The sequence below is a fragment of the Dermatophagoides farinae genome, chromosome 3 (genome assembly GCF_024713945.1).
Source record: "Dermatophagoides farinae isolate YC_2012a chromosome 3, ASM2471394v1, whole genome shotgun sequence".
NCBI classification, from domain to species: domain Eukaryota; kingdom Metazoa; phylum Arthropoda; class Arachnida; order Sarcoptiformes; family Pyroglyphidae; genus Dermatophagoides; species Dermatophagoides farinae.
In genome coordinates, this window is record NC_134679.1 from 1,815,747 (window position 1) to 1,838,740 (window position 22,994).

At 32.4% G+C, this 22,994-nt stretch overlaps 3 protein-coding genes across 3 annotated transcripts; all 3 read right to left on the reverse strand.

Moving 5' to 3' along the window:
* Nucleotides 1-342: 342 nt before the first annotated feature.
* On the reverse strand, nt 343-21,006 carry LOC124498483 (CDC like kinase darkener of apricot). The gene is made up of 15 exons (XM_075729740.1): nt 20,331-21,006; nt 20,103-20,263; nt 19,290-20,037; nt 19,036-19,233; nt 18,845-18,973; nt 15,709-16,485; nt 14,935-15,644; nt 2,533-2,764; nt 2,250-2,316; nt 2,078-2,191; nt 1,921-2,011; nt 1,777-1,852; nt 1,628-1,719; nt 1,266-1,558; nt 343-1,207 (listed from the first exon to the last, which is right to left on the reverse strand). The coding sequence occupies exons 1-15, from the start codon at nt 20,380-20,382 to the stop codon at nt 946-948; spliced, it is 4,002 nt and encodes a 1,333-aa protein (XP_075585855.1). The 5' UTR covers nt 20,383-21,006; the 3' UTR covers nt 343-945.
* Nucleotides 17,596-18,306, reverse strand: LOC124498488 (uncharacterized). The gene is made up of 2 exons (XM_047062247.2): nt 17,987-18,306; nt 17,596-17,930 (listed from the first exon to the last, which is right to left on the reverse strand). Exons 1-2 carry the CDS (start codon nt 18,036-18,038, stop codon nt 17,596-17,598), a joined length of 387 nt encoding a protein of 128 aa, XP_046918203.1. The 5' UTR covers nt 18,039-18,306.
* A 98-nt stretch (nt 21,007-21,104) lies between the features above and the next one.
* On the reverse strand, nt 21,105-22,758 carry sturkopf (lipid droplet associated hydrolase sturkopf). The gene is made up of 3 exons (XM_047062246.2): nt 22,108-22,758; nt 21,753-22,042; nt 21,105-21,698 (listed from the first exon to the last, which is right to left on the reverse strand). The coding sequence occupies exons 1-3, from the start codon at nt 22,235-22,237 to the stop codon at nt 21,162-21,164; spliced, it is 957 nt and encodes a 318-aa protein (XP_046918202.2). The 5' UTR covers nt 22,238-22,758; the 3' UTR covers nt 21,105-21,161.
* Nucleotides 22,759-22,994: the final 236 nt, after the last annotated feature.

The following is a 22,994-nucleotide window of genomic DNA, read 5'->3' on the forward strand; positions in this document are numbered from 1 at the left end:
ACTGATGATGACGGCAATACCGATTGCCAAATATGGAAATGGTATTTGTTTGTGTGTAGATGTTATTCGGTCATAGACCGATTCGATAACCTCACTGTGATTCTCTTCATTACTAATTGCTCCAGATAGATTTGGTTCGAGATGGACCGGTTCACAGTTTAAACGATGACTAAGAATTCACATTCACTAAGAGAGGGTAACATGTGTGTATGTTTAATGAATGTGTAGGTTGATATGAGGTTTGTCTGATTATTATTATACGGCATAGTAGATTGTAAAGATGAAAAAACATTCGAAAGTTCATCGTACCTAGATATGAGTAACAAACACACACACACACAATAAGAATTCAATTCTGTTTATTCATAATTCAATTGAAATTCATTAAAATTGATGACAAAAAAAAATTATTAAATTTGAAATCTAATTGAAAAAAAATCGGAAATGATTATACAAGGATGATGGTTTGAAAAGATTGGTGGACATTGCCTCCCCCATCTGCATTCAAGCATTAGTTTAATCATCATCAAAATGAATAGAATTTCATTTCAATTCAAACAAATTCAATGTATATTGTCACAAATAGATCTAAATGGGACATTAAAAGGTGGGTAGGTGTATACAAGGGTGTTTTTTTTATAGTTATAAATTGTGAAAAGTATTTAAGGTGACAACAAAATATATGTGTGTGTTGTATCAGTGTTTGAATATGAAAGACGAATGAAAAAAAAATCAATCAATCAATCATTTCAAATTGAAAATTCCTATCACTTGACAGAATGACGTCGTGTAACAACACTTATGATGTGAATGGCCAATTACAATCAATAGACACTTGTTTTATAATCAAACATCATGACGAATGAATGAAATTTGTAATTTGAATGAAAGATGAAAGAGAGAAAAAATGTTGTTTTTTGGCTGAGCTAATTGTTGTTAATACACTTAGCTTTTATCATCATCATGTAGCCGTTGTTCGGATGGAAGGCGTTTGAAGAATGGGTGATCCAATGCATCTTGCAAACTAAGACGGTTATTCGGTTCATATTCCAATAGTTGTGAGATCAAATCGAATAAATTTCGATGATCATCATTATCCGGTTGTATTATGTAACGATGTAATGGTTTACAATTTTCACGTACATATCGACCAGCAGCGGATCGCTCATCCCAATCCATTAATTTTCCATGATAATAATATCTGGTCCTGATATTCGATTTGTTTTGATTAAATAAAAATGAAATTATAATCAACAAAGACTTACTTTGATTTTCGACTCATACGATAGGGAAGAGGACCGAGGATACGTTCCATCATGGCTAAATGTTCAAGATTATCGTGTGTCTGAAACAATGTCATTCCTTGATAGAGTTCAAACAGTATACATCCTACACTCCATGCATCACAAGGATGGCTCCAGCCAAGTTCAAGTATGACTTCGGGTGCACGATAATGTCTTGTCGAAACAATTTTGCTATGATGTTCATAATCAAATGTAGCCGAACCGAAATCAATCAAACGAATGTCTGTATTTTTTACTCGACGTATTTCTTTACGCTAGATAGGGAAGAACAAAAAAAAAACATTGAAAAAAACAAAAACAATGATAGTAGATACGTGACATACCTTTTTGGTGAGCTCAACATCATATTCGGAATTGAGAAACAAAATATTTTCCGGCTTCAAATCTGTATGAGTCAATTCATTTTCATGTAAAACTATATGGAATAAACGAGAGATTAAAACTTGAATTAGTCAATGAAAAATTAACTTACATTTCACAGAAAATATCAGCTGATAGCCAATGTGGCGAATTTGATCAATAGGATATGGTTGGAAATTGTTATCTTTCTATAGATTTTTTCAAGAAAAAAAATAATACTTGAATAAATTTTTTTCTAAAATTTTAAAACATTTACCATAAAATCAAATACGGAAAGACCGAGCATTTCGAATGCTATACAAATATGGCCATGATAATCAAACCAATCGAACATTCGTACGCAAAGACTGTGTGTGGAGAAAAAACGATTATGAATTGCTGTTGTTTGTAAATGACACTAATGTTTCACTTACTTTCGACCTTTTGGATCACGTTCAGCAATGGTTTGTAAGACTTTAATCTCAAACATTGCTGCTTCGCGATATTTATCGACATTTTTGATGATTTTTAACGCCAATGCGTTGTTACTATAGTTACAGATTATTAGGATCAAATCAATTAGCTATTATCATCAATTCAACTTACGTTTTGAGATTACGAACACGAATCACTTTGCCAAAGGTACCTTCACCAAGTGTAGCAAGGATTTCATCTGAAATAAGAAAACAAAACAAAATTAGTAGATCATCATTAAAACATTGTTTTTCTGTTCCAAAAATAACACTAAATAAATTTGCCTAAATAGATTATAGTATCAATTTAGGATATCAATAATTTGTGACTGTGATTATTTTTGTTTGTATGTCTTTCTTGACGATGATCGAAAAAACAATTTATTTGTTTGAATAAGATTTTTTTTTAAACTTACATTTATCCTGAAGTATATCGCCATTTTTGTAGATTAAATGTCCATGTTGATCATCTTCAATGGTTGTTGTACTTTCAGTTTGATTTTTTTGATGATAATGATGATTGCTGCTGTTGTTATTGTTATGATTATTATGGCCACCTTTACGATGATGATCACTTTTTTGTTGCTGTTGTGATTGATGATGCGTTTGTTGTTTGGAACTTCGATCTTCATCACTTGTTCGTTCAGACTGTTTTTGATCAACATCATCATTGCCATCATTATTGTTATTCAGATATGTGAATAAATCGACCGGTAATATAAGACAACAAGAACCGGGAAAACAAAGAATGACCATTATTCAAAAGCAAAATGAAAGGGAATGGGGGAAAAGGAAAAAGAATAGAAAAAGAAAATTAATTTAATATTTATGAAATTTTTTATCATAAATTGAAATTGAGTCAGATTGAATCAAAGTTCAAATTGACTATTATCTACTCTCTTTCGAACATAGACATTTTTTTGCTGTTGTTGTTGTTGTTGTTGCTGCTAGAACCCGTTCATTCGTCGTTTTAACATAGGGGTTAATAACATTGAATTCGTAAAATGCGTTTAATTCAAATAACTCTGCCTGTCTGTTATATACCTTGGATTAAAGCTAAATTTAATAGATGGTACCCACACATAGATACATAAACAGACAAACATACAAGGACACCCACATAATAACAACAAACAAACAAATACGAACCGAATCATTATGATCGAAACCTGAATCAAAAACGCGTGTATAATTCCTTGAAATGGATTTCTTTTGAGTCAAATATGATCTGTATGGTGTGATCGTTGTCGTTGGAAATTTATTTTTGGCCGTTGAAGAAATGAATGACGATGGTTCTTTATCACCATCTCGATATAAGGAAGGCGTATACATTGTTAGACCGTTACTATAAAGTCCGGAAGTAGTACTTTTGTATCGTAATTGATAACGCTGGCGGTTATCATTCAAAAATGTTGATTCTTTCATTGTTGATCGTATTTTCGTTGTCGAACATGCATTGCTATCGTCATTAGATGTAGTAGTAGTGGATGTATGAACTGAGAATGGATAACGAAAATGATAACGATTCGTACGTGTGGTGGTCATTGCCGATGTATAGGAACCTGTAGCCTTTGTCGCTTTAGCAGTTGATGTCAATGTGCTCGATAAATAGGATGGACCAATGCTATGAACGCTATCATTATCATTGTGATTAAGGCTTGCATTACTAGCACTATAGGATAATTTGGATTTAGTTTGATATTTTGAATTACGTCCGGTAATCGATAAATGATGATCATTATTTGTTGCCGGATAAACCGGTGGCAATCGATGTTGATCAATGATTGATAATCGAGAGCCGGAACTAGTTGAATAGGAACCATTTCCTATAGTTTGGATATTATTATTGTTTCTATTATGATTGATTCTTATCGATTTGTTATTATAGTTGGATGATGTAATTACTTGCTGTGGTTGTTGCTGATATGGCCGTTGTGTTGTGTATGTCATTGTTGTTGGCCGATATGATTGAACATGATTTACATTATAGTTATCACCATTACCATAACCACTATTACGATATCGATATCTATGCACTGATGGATGATCATTATCATTATCACCATGCTCACCATTACAATTAAGATGATCAATCATCGAATCAGCCACATTATAACGGGATGCTCGTTGTGATTGCTGCTGCTGTTGTTGTTGTTGTTGATCATTTAGACAAAGCTTCGATGTAAAGCGTGATAAAAAATTCGTACATGTAGATGCGAATGATGATGATGATGTTGTTGTTGTTGGTTTGGATGTATATGATCGTGCTAATTGTAAATTTCTTTCACGAATATTACTATTATTTTCATCATTTTTCCTATCATAAAAATCATAACTCGTGGTCGAAATAGATGGATACAATTTACGTTGCGATGACCACGAAGACGATGATGACACTGCTGATGATGATGATGTTGATGATCCAGAATAACCGGAAGAAGAACTGGATAATGAAGCAGTGGATGATGTCGAAGATGAATAATTGAGCGGATATTTTCGTTCAATATGACAATAATGACGATTTTGATTCGAATCAATCATTGTATCTGGATTATAATTATGAAGTTGTCTAGGATAATAGGAATTCGATTGATAATTACCCATCGCTGATGATGATTCATAATCCTTATGATAGCGTTTATAGAATGATGATGAAGATGATGTGCAATACATTTTCACAACCAAGACATCAACAGGTCAATTGATCAAAATGACAACAACAAGTTATTCGTTCAAGTTCTTCTCAAATGTCGAATGATTTATTCTAGTCATTTGTTTTTATACAAAACATTTGATGTGATATGATATTTTTTCAGGAACACAATCGAATCTTCGTCACACAGTGAATGCAAATGAACTTTTAATTAATTTACCAAGCCAAAAAAAAATGGTTGCGTATGGTAATAATAATCATCAAGGAAATTCTGATTTCAATGTTCAAAGTTTTGAGAGTAAAAATTGGAGAATTATCAAATATATAATTCATACAATACAATTACCAGCCAAATGAATAGAATTCGAAGATAATGTTGAGGTCGATGATCACTGTATATATGGTTAATTTGAATTATTATTAAAACAAACAACCGAATGATTAGGGTGAACAAAATGATAATAATAATGAATCAACGACCATCGAATGAAAAGAATCCAGGAAGTTTTTTTCCAATTATTCTCAAAAAATCTTGTGGGTGCACGATGATAATGTATGTGAGAGTGAGTGTGTGCATGTGTCGTTTGGCAAGGAATAATAATTTTTTTTTCGTTTGTTCAAAAACGATGGATGATTGCTTGGATTTTTAGAATTTATTTTTAGAATTTTTCTCTTGTTTCTTGTCGGCTTTTTCGTTACAAATAAATTCGTTTAAACGTTTTCACCCAAAAAAAACGAACAAACAAACAAGAAATGATGATCAAATTCGAATTTATATGAAATGTTCGATTTATTAGTATAAATATGATGATGATGATGGCCAACGAACTTTACTTTATCGATGAAGAATTAATTTATCAGCCATAGGACAGAAACGAAAATAAAACTTGACAGTTTTTTTTCTTTCTGATGTGAATCTTGAATATATGGCAAATGGACAAATCAAAAAGAAAACTGGAATATCTTCACACATTCACGCGTGCACAAAATTCGATTATCTTCATGTACAATGCCGTGATACACACACACACACACACACATTTACTTAAGGAACACAAAGACATGGACGATATCACCGCAGTATAATCTAATGATTATTGTTGAGATAAAATTTCAAACAAAACCCAAGATATAGAGAAAATGAGGAGGTTTTTTTTCTTGAAAATTTTTCCGAAAAAATCAAAAAAACAACCACCAAATATACTCTTCTTTGATTGGTTGTTTATATGTTTCATTCAAATTTTGAATTTTTGGTTGAATCGAATAGTTGTTCACTTTATAGTATGAGTGTGTGTGTGTGTAAAAAAGTCACAATTGCGGTTTTTTCATCAATAAAATTAGGTTTCTTTTTTTATTCAAAAAAAAAAAAGATTCTTTTCATAATAACAATGAATAACAAAGACACATAGACACACACACACCACAATGATCAATTTGAGAACAAAGATATTGACTATTGTTGCAAAGAAAGCAACATTGTTGAAATTAACGACATCGGCAAATGAAATGAAAGTTTTTTTTTTTTTTTTTGGTTAGGACGTTTTAATAATAGCCAAACAGATACAATAATAACAGCAACAATGGATCCAAACATCCAAAATGAATGATTATGATTCGATTAGCATTTTCTTCAATTATAGATTGGATTCATATCTTGTTTTTTTTTTAAAAAAAACGTTCGTTGTTTACAACAAAATGCCGTGTCATTTCTCTTTTACACTTGGTAATTATACAAGCACCAGAATGGAAGACACACACACACACACACACTAATAATTATGATTATGATGGGATGAAATTTTTATGCATCAATAAACTGTCGAAGTGCAGCAGCTCATCAGAAGAAAAAATCATGTCATAATTGACGATTCAGATACAATTTGACTAAATTCAAAAAAAAGTGTCATTGTACTTGGAAAGGTTTACTCCATCACAGTGAATAAATGAATGAATGAAGATGGTGATTTATTTCTTGACGAAAAAAAAACAAACGGTTCATTGAAGTTGATCCACCGAATTGATGTTCCGAAACCAGAGTGAAGAAAAAAAAGAGTCAATAAATGAATCAAGACGGACTAAAAACTTTCGCTTCATCAATGGCGCTTTTCCGATATTATCAACAAGATAATGTCAGTATAATAAGAGTAGTCATAGAGAATGGAATAAACTGATGATGAGGTGAGATTTGCAATGACTTTCGGTTATGTTATCCATTCGATTTGTAATAACGAGAAAAAGAGAGAGAGAGAGAGAATGAATTTGAATGAAGTAAAATAGAAACAAAATATGATTCGAGGTCGTAAAGATGGTCAAACATACGATGATCGACAAAATGCACACCTTATTCATGTCCGTTTAATTTTTTATTCAAAAAAAAAGTGTTCGCCCAATTGCAAGTTAAATTGAGAAAAAAAAAGTTCGACTTGCATTATATGGGACATCAGCATCTACAGTCATAGTGAACCATTTCTATTGAATGGGGTAAGATCATTACACATTGACCGACCGACTTGTTCTGATTAACCACTGGTGATGACCGCATTATCAGATTGGTAGCAGAAATTGAAGAAAAAATTAATTTCATCAGATTTTGTTTTCTGGAAAACAAAAATTTGCGTAACAAGATGATGACGGCGATATCGTTTGATTTTTAAGAAAATTGAAAATCAGCCACCATTAGTAAAGGAGAAAAAGACAAACCTAAAATAGCAGCATCATCAAATTCCAACGGAGATATATGGCACCGATGTGTAAATCGAGGTTATCGGTGTGTGATCGCGTGTTTCTTTCATTACACAGTAAAGTTAGCATAAGTTATAAGAGTTAGAGTTTGCGTGCCAATGTATCATCATTTTAGTGGTGATGATGATGATTGTATCGACCGGGTTGATGTTTGTTGTCATCCCATCATTCGCAAATTCACAGCAATATGTCGGGAGAATTGAAATTTGATTTCAATTTTCAACATTTTGTTTTTCCTTAGAAATGTCCGTACATTAACGATGGAAGATGACTTTTTTTTCGCTAATCTTTATTCGTTTTCTGTTGTTTCTTGTCATTATTCTATTTTTTTTTTTTGTTAATTCTGTGGCAAAGACGATTAAGTTATGGCCTCGCTTCTCAGTTAGAAAACGAATGTCAAAACAAAAATGAAAAGCAAAAGAATCGTAAAGATTCATGATGAATGAGAAACAATATTTTTCTCATTTCCTAGCAAATTTGATGGCAATAATAAAATTTTCTATTCCGATGAATTTAAAAAAAACTTGAAAAAGCAATGTTTGTCTGTTGCAATAGTAAAGAATGAACAATTGATTTGTGGATCATCATCACATTTTTAAACAAACAAAAAAATTTGTCATTATTTCCAATGAAAAAAATTATTGAGTCATTTACTTGTCAACCGATTGATATTTTCATCATACTCAAAGTAACCGGATTGAATTTAGAGAAAAAAAAATTCAAAATACCGAAAATGGGAAATTTTCGATTGCAAAACATACAGAGAAAAAGAGAGTAGAAAAATGACCAAAATGTTACAGACTAAATCGTTCATCACCGTCATGATTGGAAACCTACACGATTTGTCACAATTTTTTTTTTCTTTTTGTAAATGAAGATCCTTAACCACTTTCTCTGTTCATCGCACCGTGTATCTAGGTCAAATCTATACAGATCATTTAATATATGGGCTCTCAACATCATCATCACCTACAATTTAATTTAAATCCTGAATGGAATGTAATGGCATAAAAAAATTGTTTGAAATTTGAATTTTTTTTTGCCTTTTTTTTCTTCCACCAATTTGGATTTAAGAATCAAAAATCATGAAATGTGTCATAATTATAGGTATAAAATTTTACAAAACAAAACAAAAACATCACTTCCTTGTATGGTTGCCATAGATATACAATTGACTTTTTTTTCTAAGTGGAAAAATCTATCACATCTGGATTCAAAGCCAATGACTGATTTATTAAGGTCAAGAAAAATTGATCGAAAAAGCTAAAAAAAGGGTTTAACGCCAATAACTTGAGTTTTTTTTATCAAATTTTTTTTCTACTCATTCATCTTAGATGTTGGGTTTATGTTGATTTCCCATTATAAGTGGAAGCGAAAAAATAGAACAAATCGACAATTAGACGTTGCATGTAAAAACAAAAACATTTCGCCCACACATCGTTGACATTCATAGAATATTCTCATAGAACATCCAAACAATCAATGTATGTGTATGAATATTTTAAACAACGAAACAATGTTGCATATTTGTTAGAAAAGCGAAACAGAGGACACACATACCATAATCTTTTTGATATAGCCATTCTCATAGACATAATAGAAATGGTCCAAATTTTGACTTAAATTTTTTATCATTGGTTGTTGGGCAATTTGTTGATGTTGATGTGGATGATGATAATGTAACTGTTGATTGTGAAGAGATTGTTGATGTTGATGCTGATGGTGGCCATTGAGCTGATAATGATGATTTGTTCTATGAGTCATTTGAGGATAATGAACCTGAGATGTTGTTGATTGCTGTGTTTTTCCATTGAAACCATGACTTTGATTATTGATTGTATGATTATTCAATAAGTCGTCATTCGTTTGGTTACTATTATTAAAATAGGATTTATGATACCAGAATGGATCACCTTTTGGAACATAACGTTGCTGTTGTCGTTGCTGCTGCTGTTGTTGTTGTAGTTGCAGGTGATAATTTAGATTACGATAATAAGATGATGATGATGATGATGAACTAGTTGCATTTAATGTTTTACTCGTCACCCTATTATTGGATATGCCTGTATTGGTGGTGTGATTATTAATTTTACGTGACACAACTTCCGGTGGAGGTGATAGAAATGATTGAACCGTTTGTATGGATTGATCCAATGATTGTCCAAATGTTGACATGAAACGTTGAGCACGTTTTCGGGTCCATGATAATATTGAATGACGTTTTTGTTGTGAAACACCAATGACGGGTTGAGATGGTGGTGGTGGTGGTGAGAATATTTTATTCACAACTTGTAGATGAACTTTTGGTGCCTGCGGTTGTGGTGACCATGGAATTTTTACCAGTCGTGATGGCTGTTGTGGTTTTAGCAATGGTTTTTCATCGTTTGAAGATTGTATTTTGGATCCGGAATCATTCGAAGATGATGAGAATGAATTCTGATCCAATGATAGTTTCCTGATGGACGAACGGACATCTGGATTAGTAAATAAACTGATTGATGGATTATCTGTATCATCATCGGTCAAAGTTGCTGTATTTTCTTTTTGTTGTTGATCACTACCATCAGTATGATCATCATTATCATCAGAACAAGAATCAGCATCCGGTTCTTCTTCAATGATTTCGAATGAATTTACTTTATCCATTGTTGGTGATTTCATTTTTGATAACGATCTATCTGATTGCCGATGATAGTCTCCATTTTCCATTGATGTCTTCATATTGACACAAACATTTCCACCGATTATGATGGCATCAGGTGATGGTGGTACCTGTGCTAATAACGGTGATGTAGGAATGACCAATGCTGATGAAGATTTCGATTTTAATGGTAATGAATGCACACAAGCACCATTTGTCATTGTCAATATAGCCGATGTGGATTGATTCATCAGCGAACATTGATCGTAATGGGAAGAATTTCTTCTTTTCTGTTGCTCTTGCTGCTGCTGTTGAAACATTTGCTGTTGCCGTAATTTCTGCTGATTATGATCCATCATCGACATTAGCATCATAGTTGCCGTTTAATTGCAATTTTCTACTTTTTTTTTGCTGCAGTAGCTTATTCGTTTTGCTTTGAATCAAATGTCCATTAAAGACCTATTTAAATTTGATTTTCTTTAAAAATTCTAGTCTACAATAATTTGTTCAGGAATTTTTCGCTTGCAAACAACAAACAGCCATCAATCAATCGATCAAACTTGAGAATCGATTCCAGGGTAATAAAAAATTCAACAGTTTGTTTCTGTTGTTTAAATGTTGCAATCCAACAAAAAAGATGTTCATTAAATGTTTGTTTCGGGTGCGTGTTTATATGATGATATGATGATGATTGGGTTGCCATCAACCAATCAGCCAACCAATCGAAAATAGAATAGATATCAATAAGGAAAAGCAATCCAATGAACAGAATGCCAATATATAAAGTTATTGCTATCAACGACGTAATATGATCATTCTTGTGATTGGCAACCAAAAAAATATGTATGTATGTTGAACTTTTCTTTATATTTTTTTTCATCCCAAATTTGATCAATGTATCGATTAATGTTGTTCAATAAAACACAATGGAAAATTGAAAAAGAATTTATCAATACCGGAAATTAATTATTGAAATCAACTAACCTGTTGGACTGAAAATTTTAATTTCGAAAAAAATAGAAGTGCACAAAGCACAATTTTATATTATATAGCCCAAAAGAGACACAAAAAAATCAGAATAGGGACATTAAATGTCGTAGACACACACACACACATTTGAATGTTCATCCAACATAATTTGTTACAATTTACCGTAAGGTTTATTCATTGACGATGGGAATGACAAAGTTGTTTAGCTCAACAGGAATCACAATAATCAAGATTTCCAATTGTTGCCAAAACCTATCTATACAGATTGCTTGATGATGGCAACAACAGATGCAACAAGCTTAGTTTGAACGAAAATCAAAAACAAAATGCAAAACATCATCATCATCATCACACAACTTGGCATCAAATTCTTCGACGATGATGAAAATGATGAAGTGCATAATCCACACAGAATCGAATAATATTTCGAAACGCAACAAACATTTAGCTAAACAGAATCTCATTTTATATACAATAATGATGATCATAATCACAAGATGAACATAGAATCTAATGCATGCGCATAATTATCAATTTGAAATAATAATCAATTATCAGAATAATCATTCTTTTTCTTTCTTTCTCATAGAGAAAAAATAACGGCATCTAGTGCGACACCAATCATACATCAAGAATCTGAATTACAACTAATAGACAAAACTTGTTGCTTCGTTGGCGCTAAGAATTTTGACATTCAGAAACACAAAAATAATTTTCAACTTGAAATTAAACCTCATAAAAAGGAATTTAGAACAACAGCGAAAAAAATAACAATTTGTAATAGATGTCAAAACTTACATGATCAATTTGATCGGCAAAACGGACTTTTTGACCAGACTGAATCGCATCATTATCATCGAGTATGTAATGATCATAGGAATTTTCACGATATTCTTCATCAAATTGTCCTTCATCTTCTTCATGATAATCACTTGTACTCTGGTTATTGTTGTTATTAACATCATCCACATAGACATTATTGAAATTTGTTTGAATATGATCATCATGTGATTGTTCCCACCAGAAATGTTTCGAACGTCGTCGTCTTTCAAGATAATCTTGTTGTTCTTGTAATTTTTGCAATAATACTTCAGGATCTTCCGCTTCTTGATCATTATAATAACGTGGAGCATATTCATCAAAATATAAATCATCTTCTATTGGTGATTGTTGTTCAGGAGGTTCAGGTGTACGTTCCATTGTTGGGCAACGGATTTCGCAACGTGGAACAAAACCCGAAATATAATAGAAATCAATACATAACACTAATGGATATTCACATATTTCAGCATAGGAAATTAGACGACGACGTTGAAGAAAACGAGATTGTCGAGTAGATTTGATCGATGTACCGATCTGTCGTACTTCAACTTGGCATTGAATAAATTCACTTAGATCAAGATCAACTGGTGTTGGTGGTGTAAACGATTGTTGTTGTTGTTGTTGCTGCTGTTGTCGTGGATCATTCATTTTCATTGATTCCGGTTGAATCCATTGCAATGGCAATGAAAATGAATCAAATAAATCATGATAGAAATGGATACAATGATTTAGATCTGGAGCATCGATATAGATTTCTGTTACACGTTTACGTCTGGGAACTTGACATTTCCACCATTTGTCATCATCATCATCATCAACATTATCAACATGATTATTAATCACTGATTGTCGTCGTTTGGGTGGAATTATTTCGGTAAAAATTTCTACTTTTTTCGATTCAAATGAATCTTCATCAACCACGGCCAGTGAGGGCGGTGTATTTTTCAATCGTTCAAGACAATCATTGAGGATATGATTAGTCAATGAATCGATAAATTTCATCATGGCCGAATTTCTTTCACTAAACATTTGTTCCATATGGATTGTTGACGATTTATTAGGTACATGTTGATCATTATCAGTATTACGTTCATCAATCATGATGATCATTTTGATGTCGCCTATAACTTCATTCAATATATTCAATACATTACTATCGTTAATTTTAACATTATTCTTTCGACAATGAGCAAGGCAGGCATCTTTGATCAAACGTATAAGACAATCATCCGAATGGCTATCATCATCAATTATACGATATGATGATCGTCGTCGTTGTTGACCCACACTTTTCCATGAACCACGACGTAGTGGTGGTGGTTGATGATGATGATGATGATCATTGTTGATAGAATTTTGTGAGATCAATTCTTTATCACTAATAAGCGGATAGTCCGCATCACCAGAAGCACCGGATGAAGACATTATTTTATTGATGATAGATGAATACAAATAGGTAATGCCAGTTCACTATGATTGGAAATTGATATTGTTTCTGTTCATATTTCATCCATCTGCCGGTGATTCAAACATAATAATAACTGGACACTTTTATCAATCATAAAAAAACATGGCTATGATGACATTGAATTCATTATCACTAAACTAAACTGAATATTAATTAAATGATGATTGTTCATCGATTGATTACGTACGCACACACACACACACAAACAAACACTCAATTTAAGAGCAAAAAGAATGATAATGAAAGTGATGAAAATGATTCTCAAAATAATTGGATAATGAAAATTTTATTATTATAAAGCAATACAATGAGAAGAACAGAATGTAAATTACACATTATCACCAACTACGACGATGACGACGATGAAGATGAATTTTCCATTCTTTTTCTGTTCATTATCAACTATGAAGCAACACATTTGTGTTAATCACAATATACTAATATAATATCAATGACGACAAACAAACAAGTTGAGAATGAATGACATATAAAAAATTTTTTTTTTTCAATCATTCAATCCGACTACGACCACGAAAACAGCTAAGACATATAACTGTATAGTACTACTCCTTCTTTGCCTAATTCGTTCACTATCATACTAATCCATTGAAAAATATCTGTGGATGCTCATATAACCATGTCTCATGTTTCAAAATATATTCAACATTCAATAATGATTGATTTATCCAACAACGATATTATAGTATTCACTTGTATCTATAATTGTTGTTGACCAAATGGATCGAAAGATAAACGAAAAAAAAACAATGATATTATTATGAAAAAAAAAGCGAAAAAAAATCGATCATATACTGTATGTATCAACCTTGTGTGTACACAAGTATAGGTGAACTGTGTGTGCATGGGTTAAAAAAACCAATTATATTAAGAAAATTGAATTTGACGTTCATTTTTTTTTCAAAAAAAATGTGTATTTCATTCCCATCCATCCATCTAATATAGTGAAATTGATGTTCATTTAATATGTAAATGAAATCATCTTAAAACATGATTGTCAGCCAACATTTTTTTTTCTTTTCAAGATGACAAACAGAAAAGGTTTCCGCCAAAAACCGTAACTTGCCAATTGCTATCATCATCATCATTTTCATCCACAATAGGATGAATTGTGAATTCAGCCAAGTTCAATTGTTTTCAGATATATAGATATAATAATTGCATAGAAAAGGGTATACATACAAATGATTATGACAATAATTTTGTTTTTTTTTCTCTAGATTCAAATCGACCAAAAAACTAAGGTAATAAATATTGTTTACAAGCTAAAAATATCATTTTTACCATCCAATCATTTAGTTTGTCATCATCAAACTCAAACAAACATGGTATATGTTTAACGAAAATAATCTAATCACATCATAGAGATCAAGATCAACATTTCTATTTATAAGATCTTTTTAAACTTATTGCAAATTACACACTAGATTTGTGATGGCAGCTTTTTTTAGAAAAATAAAAACAAAAAAAAACAATCAACTTACCCAAACGGAAACGGATTCAGAATGTTTTCTCCTTTCATGAGATCGTTCCGAAGTTGATGAATATGAAGAATGTGTATATATCGATGATGATGATGATGTACTACGTGTTGATGACGATGATCTACGATTATAATCTTGTCGTTTTCGTCGGGAACGACCATCTTCGGCCGATGATAATGAACAAGATTGTTGTCGATATCTTCTTCTACAATGATTATCACTGTTCGAATGACGACGGCGATGATTATGTTGACGGTGATCAGATCGACTACGACAATGTGGATAGTGTCCACGATATTCATCGCCATTATCATAATCATCATTAGAAATTCTACGTCGTTTAGATTTGTAACCATCGTTACCATTGTGATCATCACGTTTTCTACGATAATTCATTTTCATTGATGTGTACATTGTTGGATTGGCATAACGTTGTCGCGACCGTGACGATGATCGGTTTCGGTATCGATAATCGGACCGATGTTTATTATGATTGTGATAATCGGAAATTGATGATGATTGCTGTGAGCCAGCATCAAAATCTTGCGATGATTCGAATGAATCACTGTGATTATATCTTCGATCCCGTCGTCGACTATATGACGGTGATTGTTGTTGACGTTTTCTGTAGTTTTCGCTAATTCGATATTTATTGACTACATCATCATCATAGCGGCTAGAATTATTGTAACGATGATTCCGATAATATTCTGTGTGAATGAAAATTGTTTAGCTAAATTTGTCAATAAAAAAAAATTAAACGGAATGAATTACCTGAATTATTATTACGATTACGATGATTTTTATATGATGATGATGAAGATGAATATTTAGATGATGGATGATGATGATGATGATGATAATCAGACATGGTTGATGATGAATATGTTTGTGAATCATATGAACCACTATGTCCCATACTGTTTAAACGATGATGACAATCATTGACATCACCATTGATTAATAACTTGGACGATGATGATGAATTTCTATCGTTACAACGTAGAATATGTTTCAATTTTCGTTTCGATTTACGAGTTAAGATGGTAGTTTTATTTTGCACCAAAGTCGAAATAGCTGATGTTAATCGTGATTTTTTAGTCACAATAGCCAAACCAGGAGATGATGGCTTCCGTTGTAATTGTTGACGTTGACGAATTCGACTTGAACGTCGAAGCAATTTACAATTGTCTGATGATTTCTTTAGATTTTTTTTTGTTTCAATTTTTCGTAATTGCTGTTGTCTAGTATGATTGGCAACATTCGAATCGTGGCGAATGACAATCTGTCTATGTTTAGTTGTAATAGTTTCTTTGTAGAAACGATTTTTCGTAATTATAGAATCGGTACGATTTCGTAATTGTTTTTTAGTTCTCACTGATGATGATGATGATGGTAATGATAATGATGATGGGGTTGGATGTGGAAGGGGATGAGGTAGTGAAGATGATGATGGACTAAATATTGATTTGGTTTGATTATCGTGATCACTACTGCTACAATCGATTGAACAAGTTTGTACTGTTTGTGGTGGTGGTGGTGGTGATGGCGGTGGTTGCTGCTGCTGCTGTATAAATTGCGAAGCTCCAACGATGACCAATCGTTTTGCGAATCTAACCAAACTATCCAAGATGAACATGAATGATGATGATTCAATTGGTATGTAAATTGTCCTCACTGATGGTATATCCGCAAACAATCAATCAATCAATCAATCAATCCATTGATAAATGCAAGAATTGTAAATGCAAATTCGAAATCCGGATTGCCCTGATCATATATGATATGTATTTATCATCATTATAATTGATAAGAATATGCTAATATTTTTTTTTATTGAAAATTCAAATCATTACTATTACCATTCTTGCATTCAAATTCCAATCATTCATAGAATTATGATTTGTTTTTGAGTTTGAAGATATTTATTCATTTATTATTTCAGAATTCAATCAACAAAAAAAAATATATGAAATGTAATGTTTAACAAGAAAAAAATTAAATATTCGATGCACAAGACAATAGTTCAATTAATGAATATATATAGAATAACGATGAACAGAATGAACACACACGTTGTTGCATGTAAACCAAATTGTTTGTTTAGTTGATTGGTTCCAAATAATATCATTGGTTGAATTGAAAATAATCGGCTCAATGATCGCGATGATGTAATCATCAAACAAAAAATTGGATGATCCTTGTTGATGTCAATGATTTAAGTGAAGAACATTCTGGAACAGTTGATAATTTCTGCTTTATTAATTGTATGATCATGAATTGAATCGAATTTCACAATTTTTTTTCCAATAAATATCACACGACACATAAATGAACAAATTAAAATTATCATCATCCACAACGAACAACAGACCAACACGATTTCGGCAATAGTGCTGCCATCATTGCCATACATTCAATGTATTGAATTGTTATTGTTATTTGTTCGGGTGAGCTTTTTTTTTTTTTTTTTTGCTAAACACATCAACACACACACAGTGAGTATTCCGGTTTTTTTTTCTCGTTGCTCTTTTTCGATTCAGACATGCGCGTGCATAATAATAATAGAAATAATTTCACGAAACACAAATAGATGGCACAGTGTGTTTATTTTTTTTTTTTTTTTTTTGAAAATTTTATCATCATCATCATCCACCACCATCAATACATTTTCGTTGGTAGTACGCCAAATTTTCGAACACCAACCTTTGACTTTGAATGTCGTTCACTAGTATCGGCTTGTGTTAAAACCAATCGTCTTAGATTTAATTTCAATGGTTTTGTAATACGAAAATCCAATGATGATCTCAATGCTAATGGTGTTTGTTCATCATTGTTTTTCATTTTATTCTTATCTTTATTATGTTTGTAAAATTTCGAACAAAAACGACTTAGAAGCTGTAAATGTTGAATTAAACGATACCAGCCATCAAAATACCAAAGAACGAATGGACCATAAACGAGTATTAACAATGTCAAACTGATCAACAAGTACGCTGTTTTAGGAGAAAAATAATATAATGAAAAATTTGAAGCAAAACAAAATGTCAACCTTGTTGATCAGTCCCTGCCAGGGCTAGATTGTGAAAGAATCCTAAATCCATTCGCAATCGAACAATGAAACAAATACATTTTATATATATGTCAATTAAGTTTTCAATTTTTTTTAATTAAATAAATGTGTGTATGTGTGTCGGGTTGTATATAACTCGAATAACTCGGATAGCCAATCAATTTGGTGTAAGTGTATGGTGATATTGCAAAAATTTACAAATCCATATCTATAGAAAAACAATCTGAATATTTTGAAAAAGAAAAGAGGATTAAATCAATTCTGGACTGTTCACAACAAAAAAAAGGAAGGGGTTTGTATTTAAGTGTCGAATTTAGAGAAGATTCGGCACGGCTGTTGCCTGTGGGGTTGGTGTTGCTACCGCGGATGTCATCGGTTGACTGGTCATTACTGCTGATGACTGCTGCGAGATGTGATGTTGGTGTGAAGAAATCATGATTTGCCCACCTGGAGATGTTGCTGTCGCTGTTGATGCTGATGCCATCATCATTTGTGGTATTTGAGTATGTTGATTCATATGATTCACATCCGAATGTTGATAGACACCGTGTTGGGGAATTGTATATGGGGATTGATAGACCGGTTGTGTGCCATAAGACACTGGTATCGAGCCTGTAGCCGCCGGTGTTGACATCGTCGACGATATTGTCGCTTGTGAATAATAATTTCCAGGTTGAGCTTCAACGGTCGTTGGTTGTGGTTGCGATTGTTGTAGATAAGATTGCGGCAAAACACCGTTGACCATTGGAAATTGTGGTTGACCCGTGGCCGCCGTGTATGGATTCATTGATTGCGACTGAATCTGCATTGAAGCCATCTGTTCCATGAGAAAACTTTCCTTCATTAAATCATGATAAAGATTCAATGCAGATGATAGCTGTTGATTCAATGATGTGAGCCTGGCATTCATTTTATCAATCGATTCCATTTGTTGATCAATCAATGGCATCATTGCCGAGCATTGTTCTAAAAAGAAAGTTTATAAATAAATAACATGTCAACATATGGTGATAGAAATCTAAAAGTACCCTCTGATCGTAACAATTCGTCCGGATCATCAAATGATTTTGGATCAGCTTCTTGTAGCATTGACATTAGCTCATCTATTTTGCCCTCATCAATCGTAACATCTTCTGGTTTGATTTCATCTTTATCCACTTTGACAACTTTCACCTCTTCATTAAATTGCACTTTTTTCGATTCCGAATTCTTTGTTGTTGTAATATCTGTCCATAGCAAAAAAAAATGGTTGAAAAAAGAAAATAAAATTGTTTCAACTTACAAGACTCTGGTTCAGCATTTAGATCGGTCGAAACAAAATTAGCTGGAAATAAGCCTTCCCCACGATGATTAGAGCCTTTCCACCAATTAGCATCGGATGAATCGGTAACCAGAATGATCTCACCAGCTTTGAATGTCAGTTCATTATCTTCGGCTGCTTCGAAATCATATATGGCTCGAGCTTTGATAGGTTCTTTTGCCTCTGATGATTTATTCGTCGTAGACGCTGTTGTGTTATTCATGTCGGACATGTTGAATGATGGATAAAGTGATGATGTTGTCGTTGTTGTCGAATGATGATTGGTCGATGAACTAGATGATGATGACGTTGTTGTACTTACTGGTGCAGTGTCGTTAGTTTTGATACCTCGTTTTTTCGCTTCTTGTATGGATAATTCGATAGCTTTAGCTAGCTGAGCTTCCTCTTCAGCATTGGCAACGTAATCAGGATTTTTCAACATTGTTTCGTCCGGAACTGATGATTTACGTTTCGATGGTTCGGATGAATGAAATGATATACCTTCGGATTTTAATTTTTCATATAATGACGGTATCAGATTAAGCTGTGGATCTTTCTTAAAATCTTTCGATTGGGCCCATTTTTTCAACAATAAACGTGTACGTTCAGAAACTTTTGGATGAATATTTTTGCCACCACGAATTAACCGTAAAAGTTCAGCCTCAAAATCACGAGAACAAACTTCTAAATGAAAACGTTTACCACAATTGCTTACCAATGAATCGAGAAGCTAATAATAATGAAAAATGTTGTTGTAGAAAAAAAAATTGTCACATCATTCACCAATTTACTAACTGTTAATGTTTGTAGAATAACCCAAGGAACATCGGAATATAGACGATTGATAATCGAACGCATACAATCTTTTGGTCCGTTTTGTTCGACAGCAACACGATCATTTATCTCCAATATTTGTTGCCAATCTTCCGATGTATTCTGATCCGATGTTGCTTTCTCTGTTTCATATGGTGAAAAGAAATGAAAATATTTTTTCATTATAAAGATGGCAAAAAAGAAACATACCAACTAAAGGATCATATGGTGATGTTTTAATGGCACTTAGAATACTAAGCATATTATTTATCAAAATCAAAACTATTACAATTTTCGAAAACCACAAATTTAGAGGCGTTTTTTTCCACTCAATTATTAAATTATTATTATGAAAACCAGAAAATGTAGCTGAATTGAATGGAATTAATTTACACAATTAATTCAATCAATTATATAATGTTATTATTATTATTATTATTATTGTGATGATGACGAACCTGACGATGAAAGTTCGTTTAATAATTTTTTCTCTTCACTTTGTGTAGTTTAAATGATGATGATGAAAAAAAACGATCAATTCCAAGTTTTCGAAATTTTGATTATGATGATGATGATTATCACAAACACACATACACAAAATCAACACCTTTGTTCAGCAATCTCAGAATGAATTCGAAAATGAGTATATATGGACAATGACAAACAACAACAACAAAAGGCAAAGGAGAAAAGACTGTCTATCATTTGTTGTTGTCATCGACAAACAAATCCAACGTATATGATAATGTGATTATGATAATAGCACCATTAATAAATCAACACCATCATCAATGATAAATCAGAACATCAAACTTCAGTTTGGAGAGTGTAAAAAAACTCAAAAAAAAAACAAAATCAACTGAGTCATCACCCAATCATCATCGCAATATTGCGATTGTTTCATTTTATGTCCAGCAGCTGCAAAGCTAGATCGAAAGCTGTATCGAAAGCCGTACACAGAGAACGTTATGAATAAGTTTAAAAAAAAAAAAATTTTTAATTTTCCAGCTATAGTAAATTGAAACAAATCTACTATCTATTTTAAAGTTTCCATTTGTTTTTGATCACATCACATGTCAATTGAGATACTTTACAAACGGAATCTGATTCCAATATGAATGCATGTTCCATTTGTCCTAAACAAAGTCGAATGTCTAACTTGTCTTGAAAATTTTCAAATTTTCGCCTTAGTTTATGATAACGATCTACCGGTGCCCATGGATCCGATTCACTGTAAAACATTGATAAATTTGATGCATTCGCTTCGATTATATTCAATTTTGGCTCCAAAACCTGAACTAATTCTTCCGAAGCCATCATAGTGACTGCACGAACACAATAAGGATCCAATAGATTGGTTGCCGAACGCACAACCGAGTCCAAACATTCATTTCCATTCAATAGTAGGTATGCTTTGATCAATTGTTCTTTTCTCTCTGAACTGAGAATCGAATTGAAGAGATAAGCCAATGCCAACACAGGATAAAGAAGAAATTTTATGAAAAAATGAGTTAATCGCCCGGATTTGGTATCACCAATGGAATCGATAGTCGGATAGAGCAAAATCGAATGATCAACCTAATAGATCAATTTAGAATGTTAATAAAGATTTCTCATCAAAACCTGACTGACCATTTTAGCGATATCCGAATAACGATCCAACAGTTCGAGTATAATATAGCATCCAATCGAATGACCAATCAAAATGATTCTCGTCGATGGTTCGATATGATTCTGGATAAATTGAGCTTTATGAACAATTTGGGCTTCTAGTCCAAACAGCTGAGAATTCATTTGGGGTCTTGAATAGCCAGCAGGGATGCAATTATGGCCAGCATGTGATAAACCAATCAACGGGATTTTCATCTCCAAATAAAGTGTGGAAAAATAATCGGTATAATATTCAATTTCACCAGGATTGCCTGTCATTGTGATTAGAATGACCAATATATATGAAATATATAGTAAACAAAATCAAACCGATTACCTGATATCATCAGGATCAATTGTTTTTTGTTAAATTTTTCATTTCGATCCAGCCAACCAATTTCATCGTCATAGACTAGAATTTTCGTCGGAACATGATTAACTTGAATAAATTTCATTTCAGTTTTCATTTTGCTTCATTACAATGATTATTATGATGAGTACGCGTTTTATTTATAAATCCATGTGAAAATTGAAATGTAAATAAAAAAATCAATTAGCTGTTTGATTGGATAAATCAAATCTCAATGACAATCATTGATGAGCGATGAATTATAATTTTGCTATGCCCAGCTGTTTGTTACATGCGTATTATATACAGTTGACAATTTTTTTTTTTTTGATTTTATACTCCTGTCAGGAAGCAGCTATTTTTCTACCATAACTTTTACTAACTACTAAGATTTTTTCAACAATAAAAAGCTTAAAAATTAAGGGTAATAATTACATCATCATCATCACATACATTTATGATAATGATGTGATGCTGATCATTTGCATTCATGTGTGGCTATATTGTATATATCCAAATTGATACACACACACAAACAATGAGATTGACACACAAAAATACACAGGGACAACCATAATGATGATGATGACTTTTGTCTTCAATAGTAAATGGTAGAAAATTTTCAACCTGTTGTTGTTATCATCATCATATAATTACTGTCGTATTCTATTCTTGAAAAGAAAAGGAAAATTCATTGTTGTTGTTGCTGCTGTTGTTGCTGTTATAAATTTCATTTGAAACTTTTTTCAAATAAAATTAAATAAAAAAAAAAAATTTCCCGAACAAATAAACACCATGATGATGAACTACACACATTGCATACGGTGAGTTATGGTAGCTATATAGCTATGGTCAAGGCTTATACATTAAGTGCC

Coding starts and splice junctions, on each gene's coding strand:
- sturkopf (XM_047062246.2), bottom strand. CDS start 22,237: ATGAAAACTGAAATGAAATTTATTCAAGTTAATCATGTTCCGACGAAA. Junction 22,043..22,107: donor ATTGATCCTGATGATATCAG/GTAATCGGTTTG, acceptor TCACAATGACAG/GCAATCCTGGTGAAATTGAA. Junction 21,699..21,752: donor ATTCGGATATCGCTAAAATG/GTCAGTCAGGTT, acceptor TTGATCTATTAG/GTTGATCATTCGATTTTGCT.
- LOC124498488 (XM_047062247.2), bottom strand. CDS start 18,038: ATGGATTTAGGATTCTTTCACAATCTAGCCCTGGCAGGGACTGATCAA. Junction 17,931..17,986: donor GGCAGGGACTGATCAACAAG/GTTGACATTTTG, acceptor CTCCTAAAACAG/CGTACTTGTTGATCAGTTTG.
- LOC124498483 (XM_075729740.1), bottom strand. CDS start 20,382: ATGCTTAGTATTCTAAGTGCCATTAAAACATCACCATATGATCCTTTA. Junction 20,038..20,102: donor TTATTCTACAAACATTAACA/GTTAGTAAATTG, acceptor CATTATTATTAG/CTTCTCGATTCATTGGTAAG. Junction 1,208..1,265: donor CGTATGAGTCGAAAATCAAA/GTAAGTCTTTGT, acceptor ATCGAATATCAG/GACCAGATATTATTATCATG.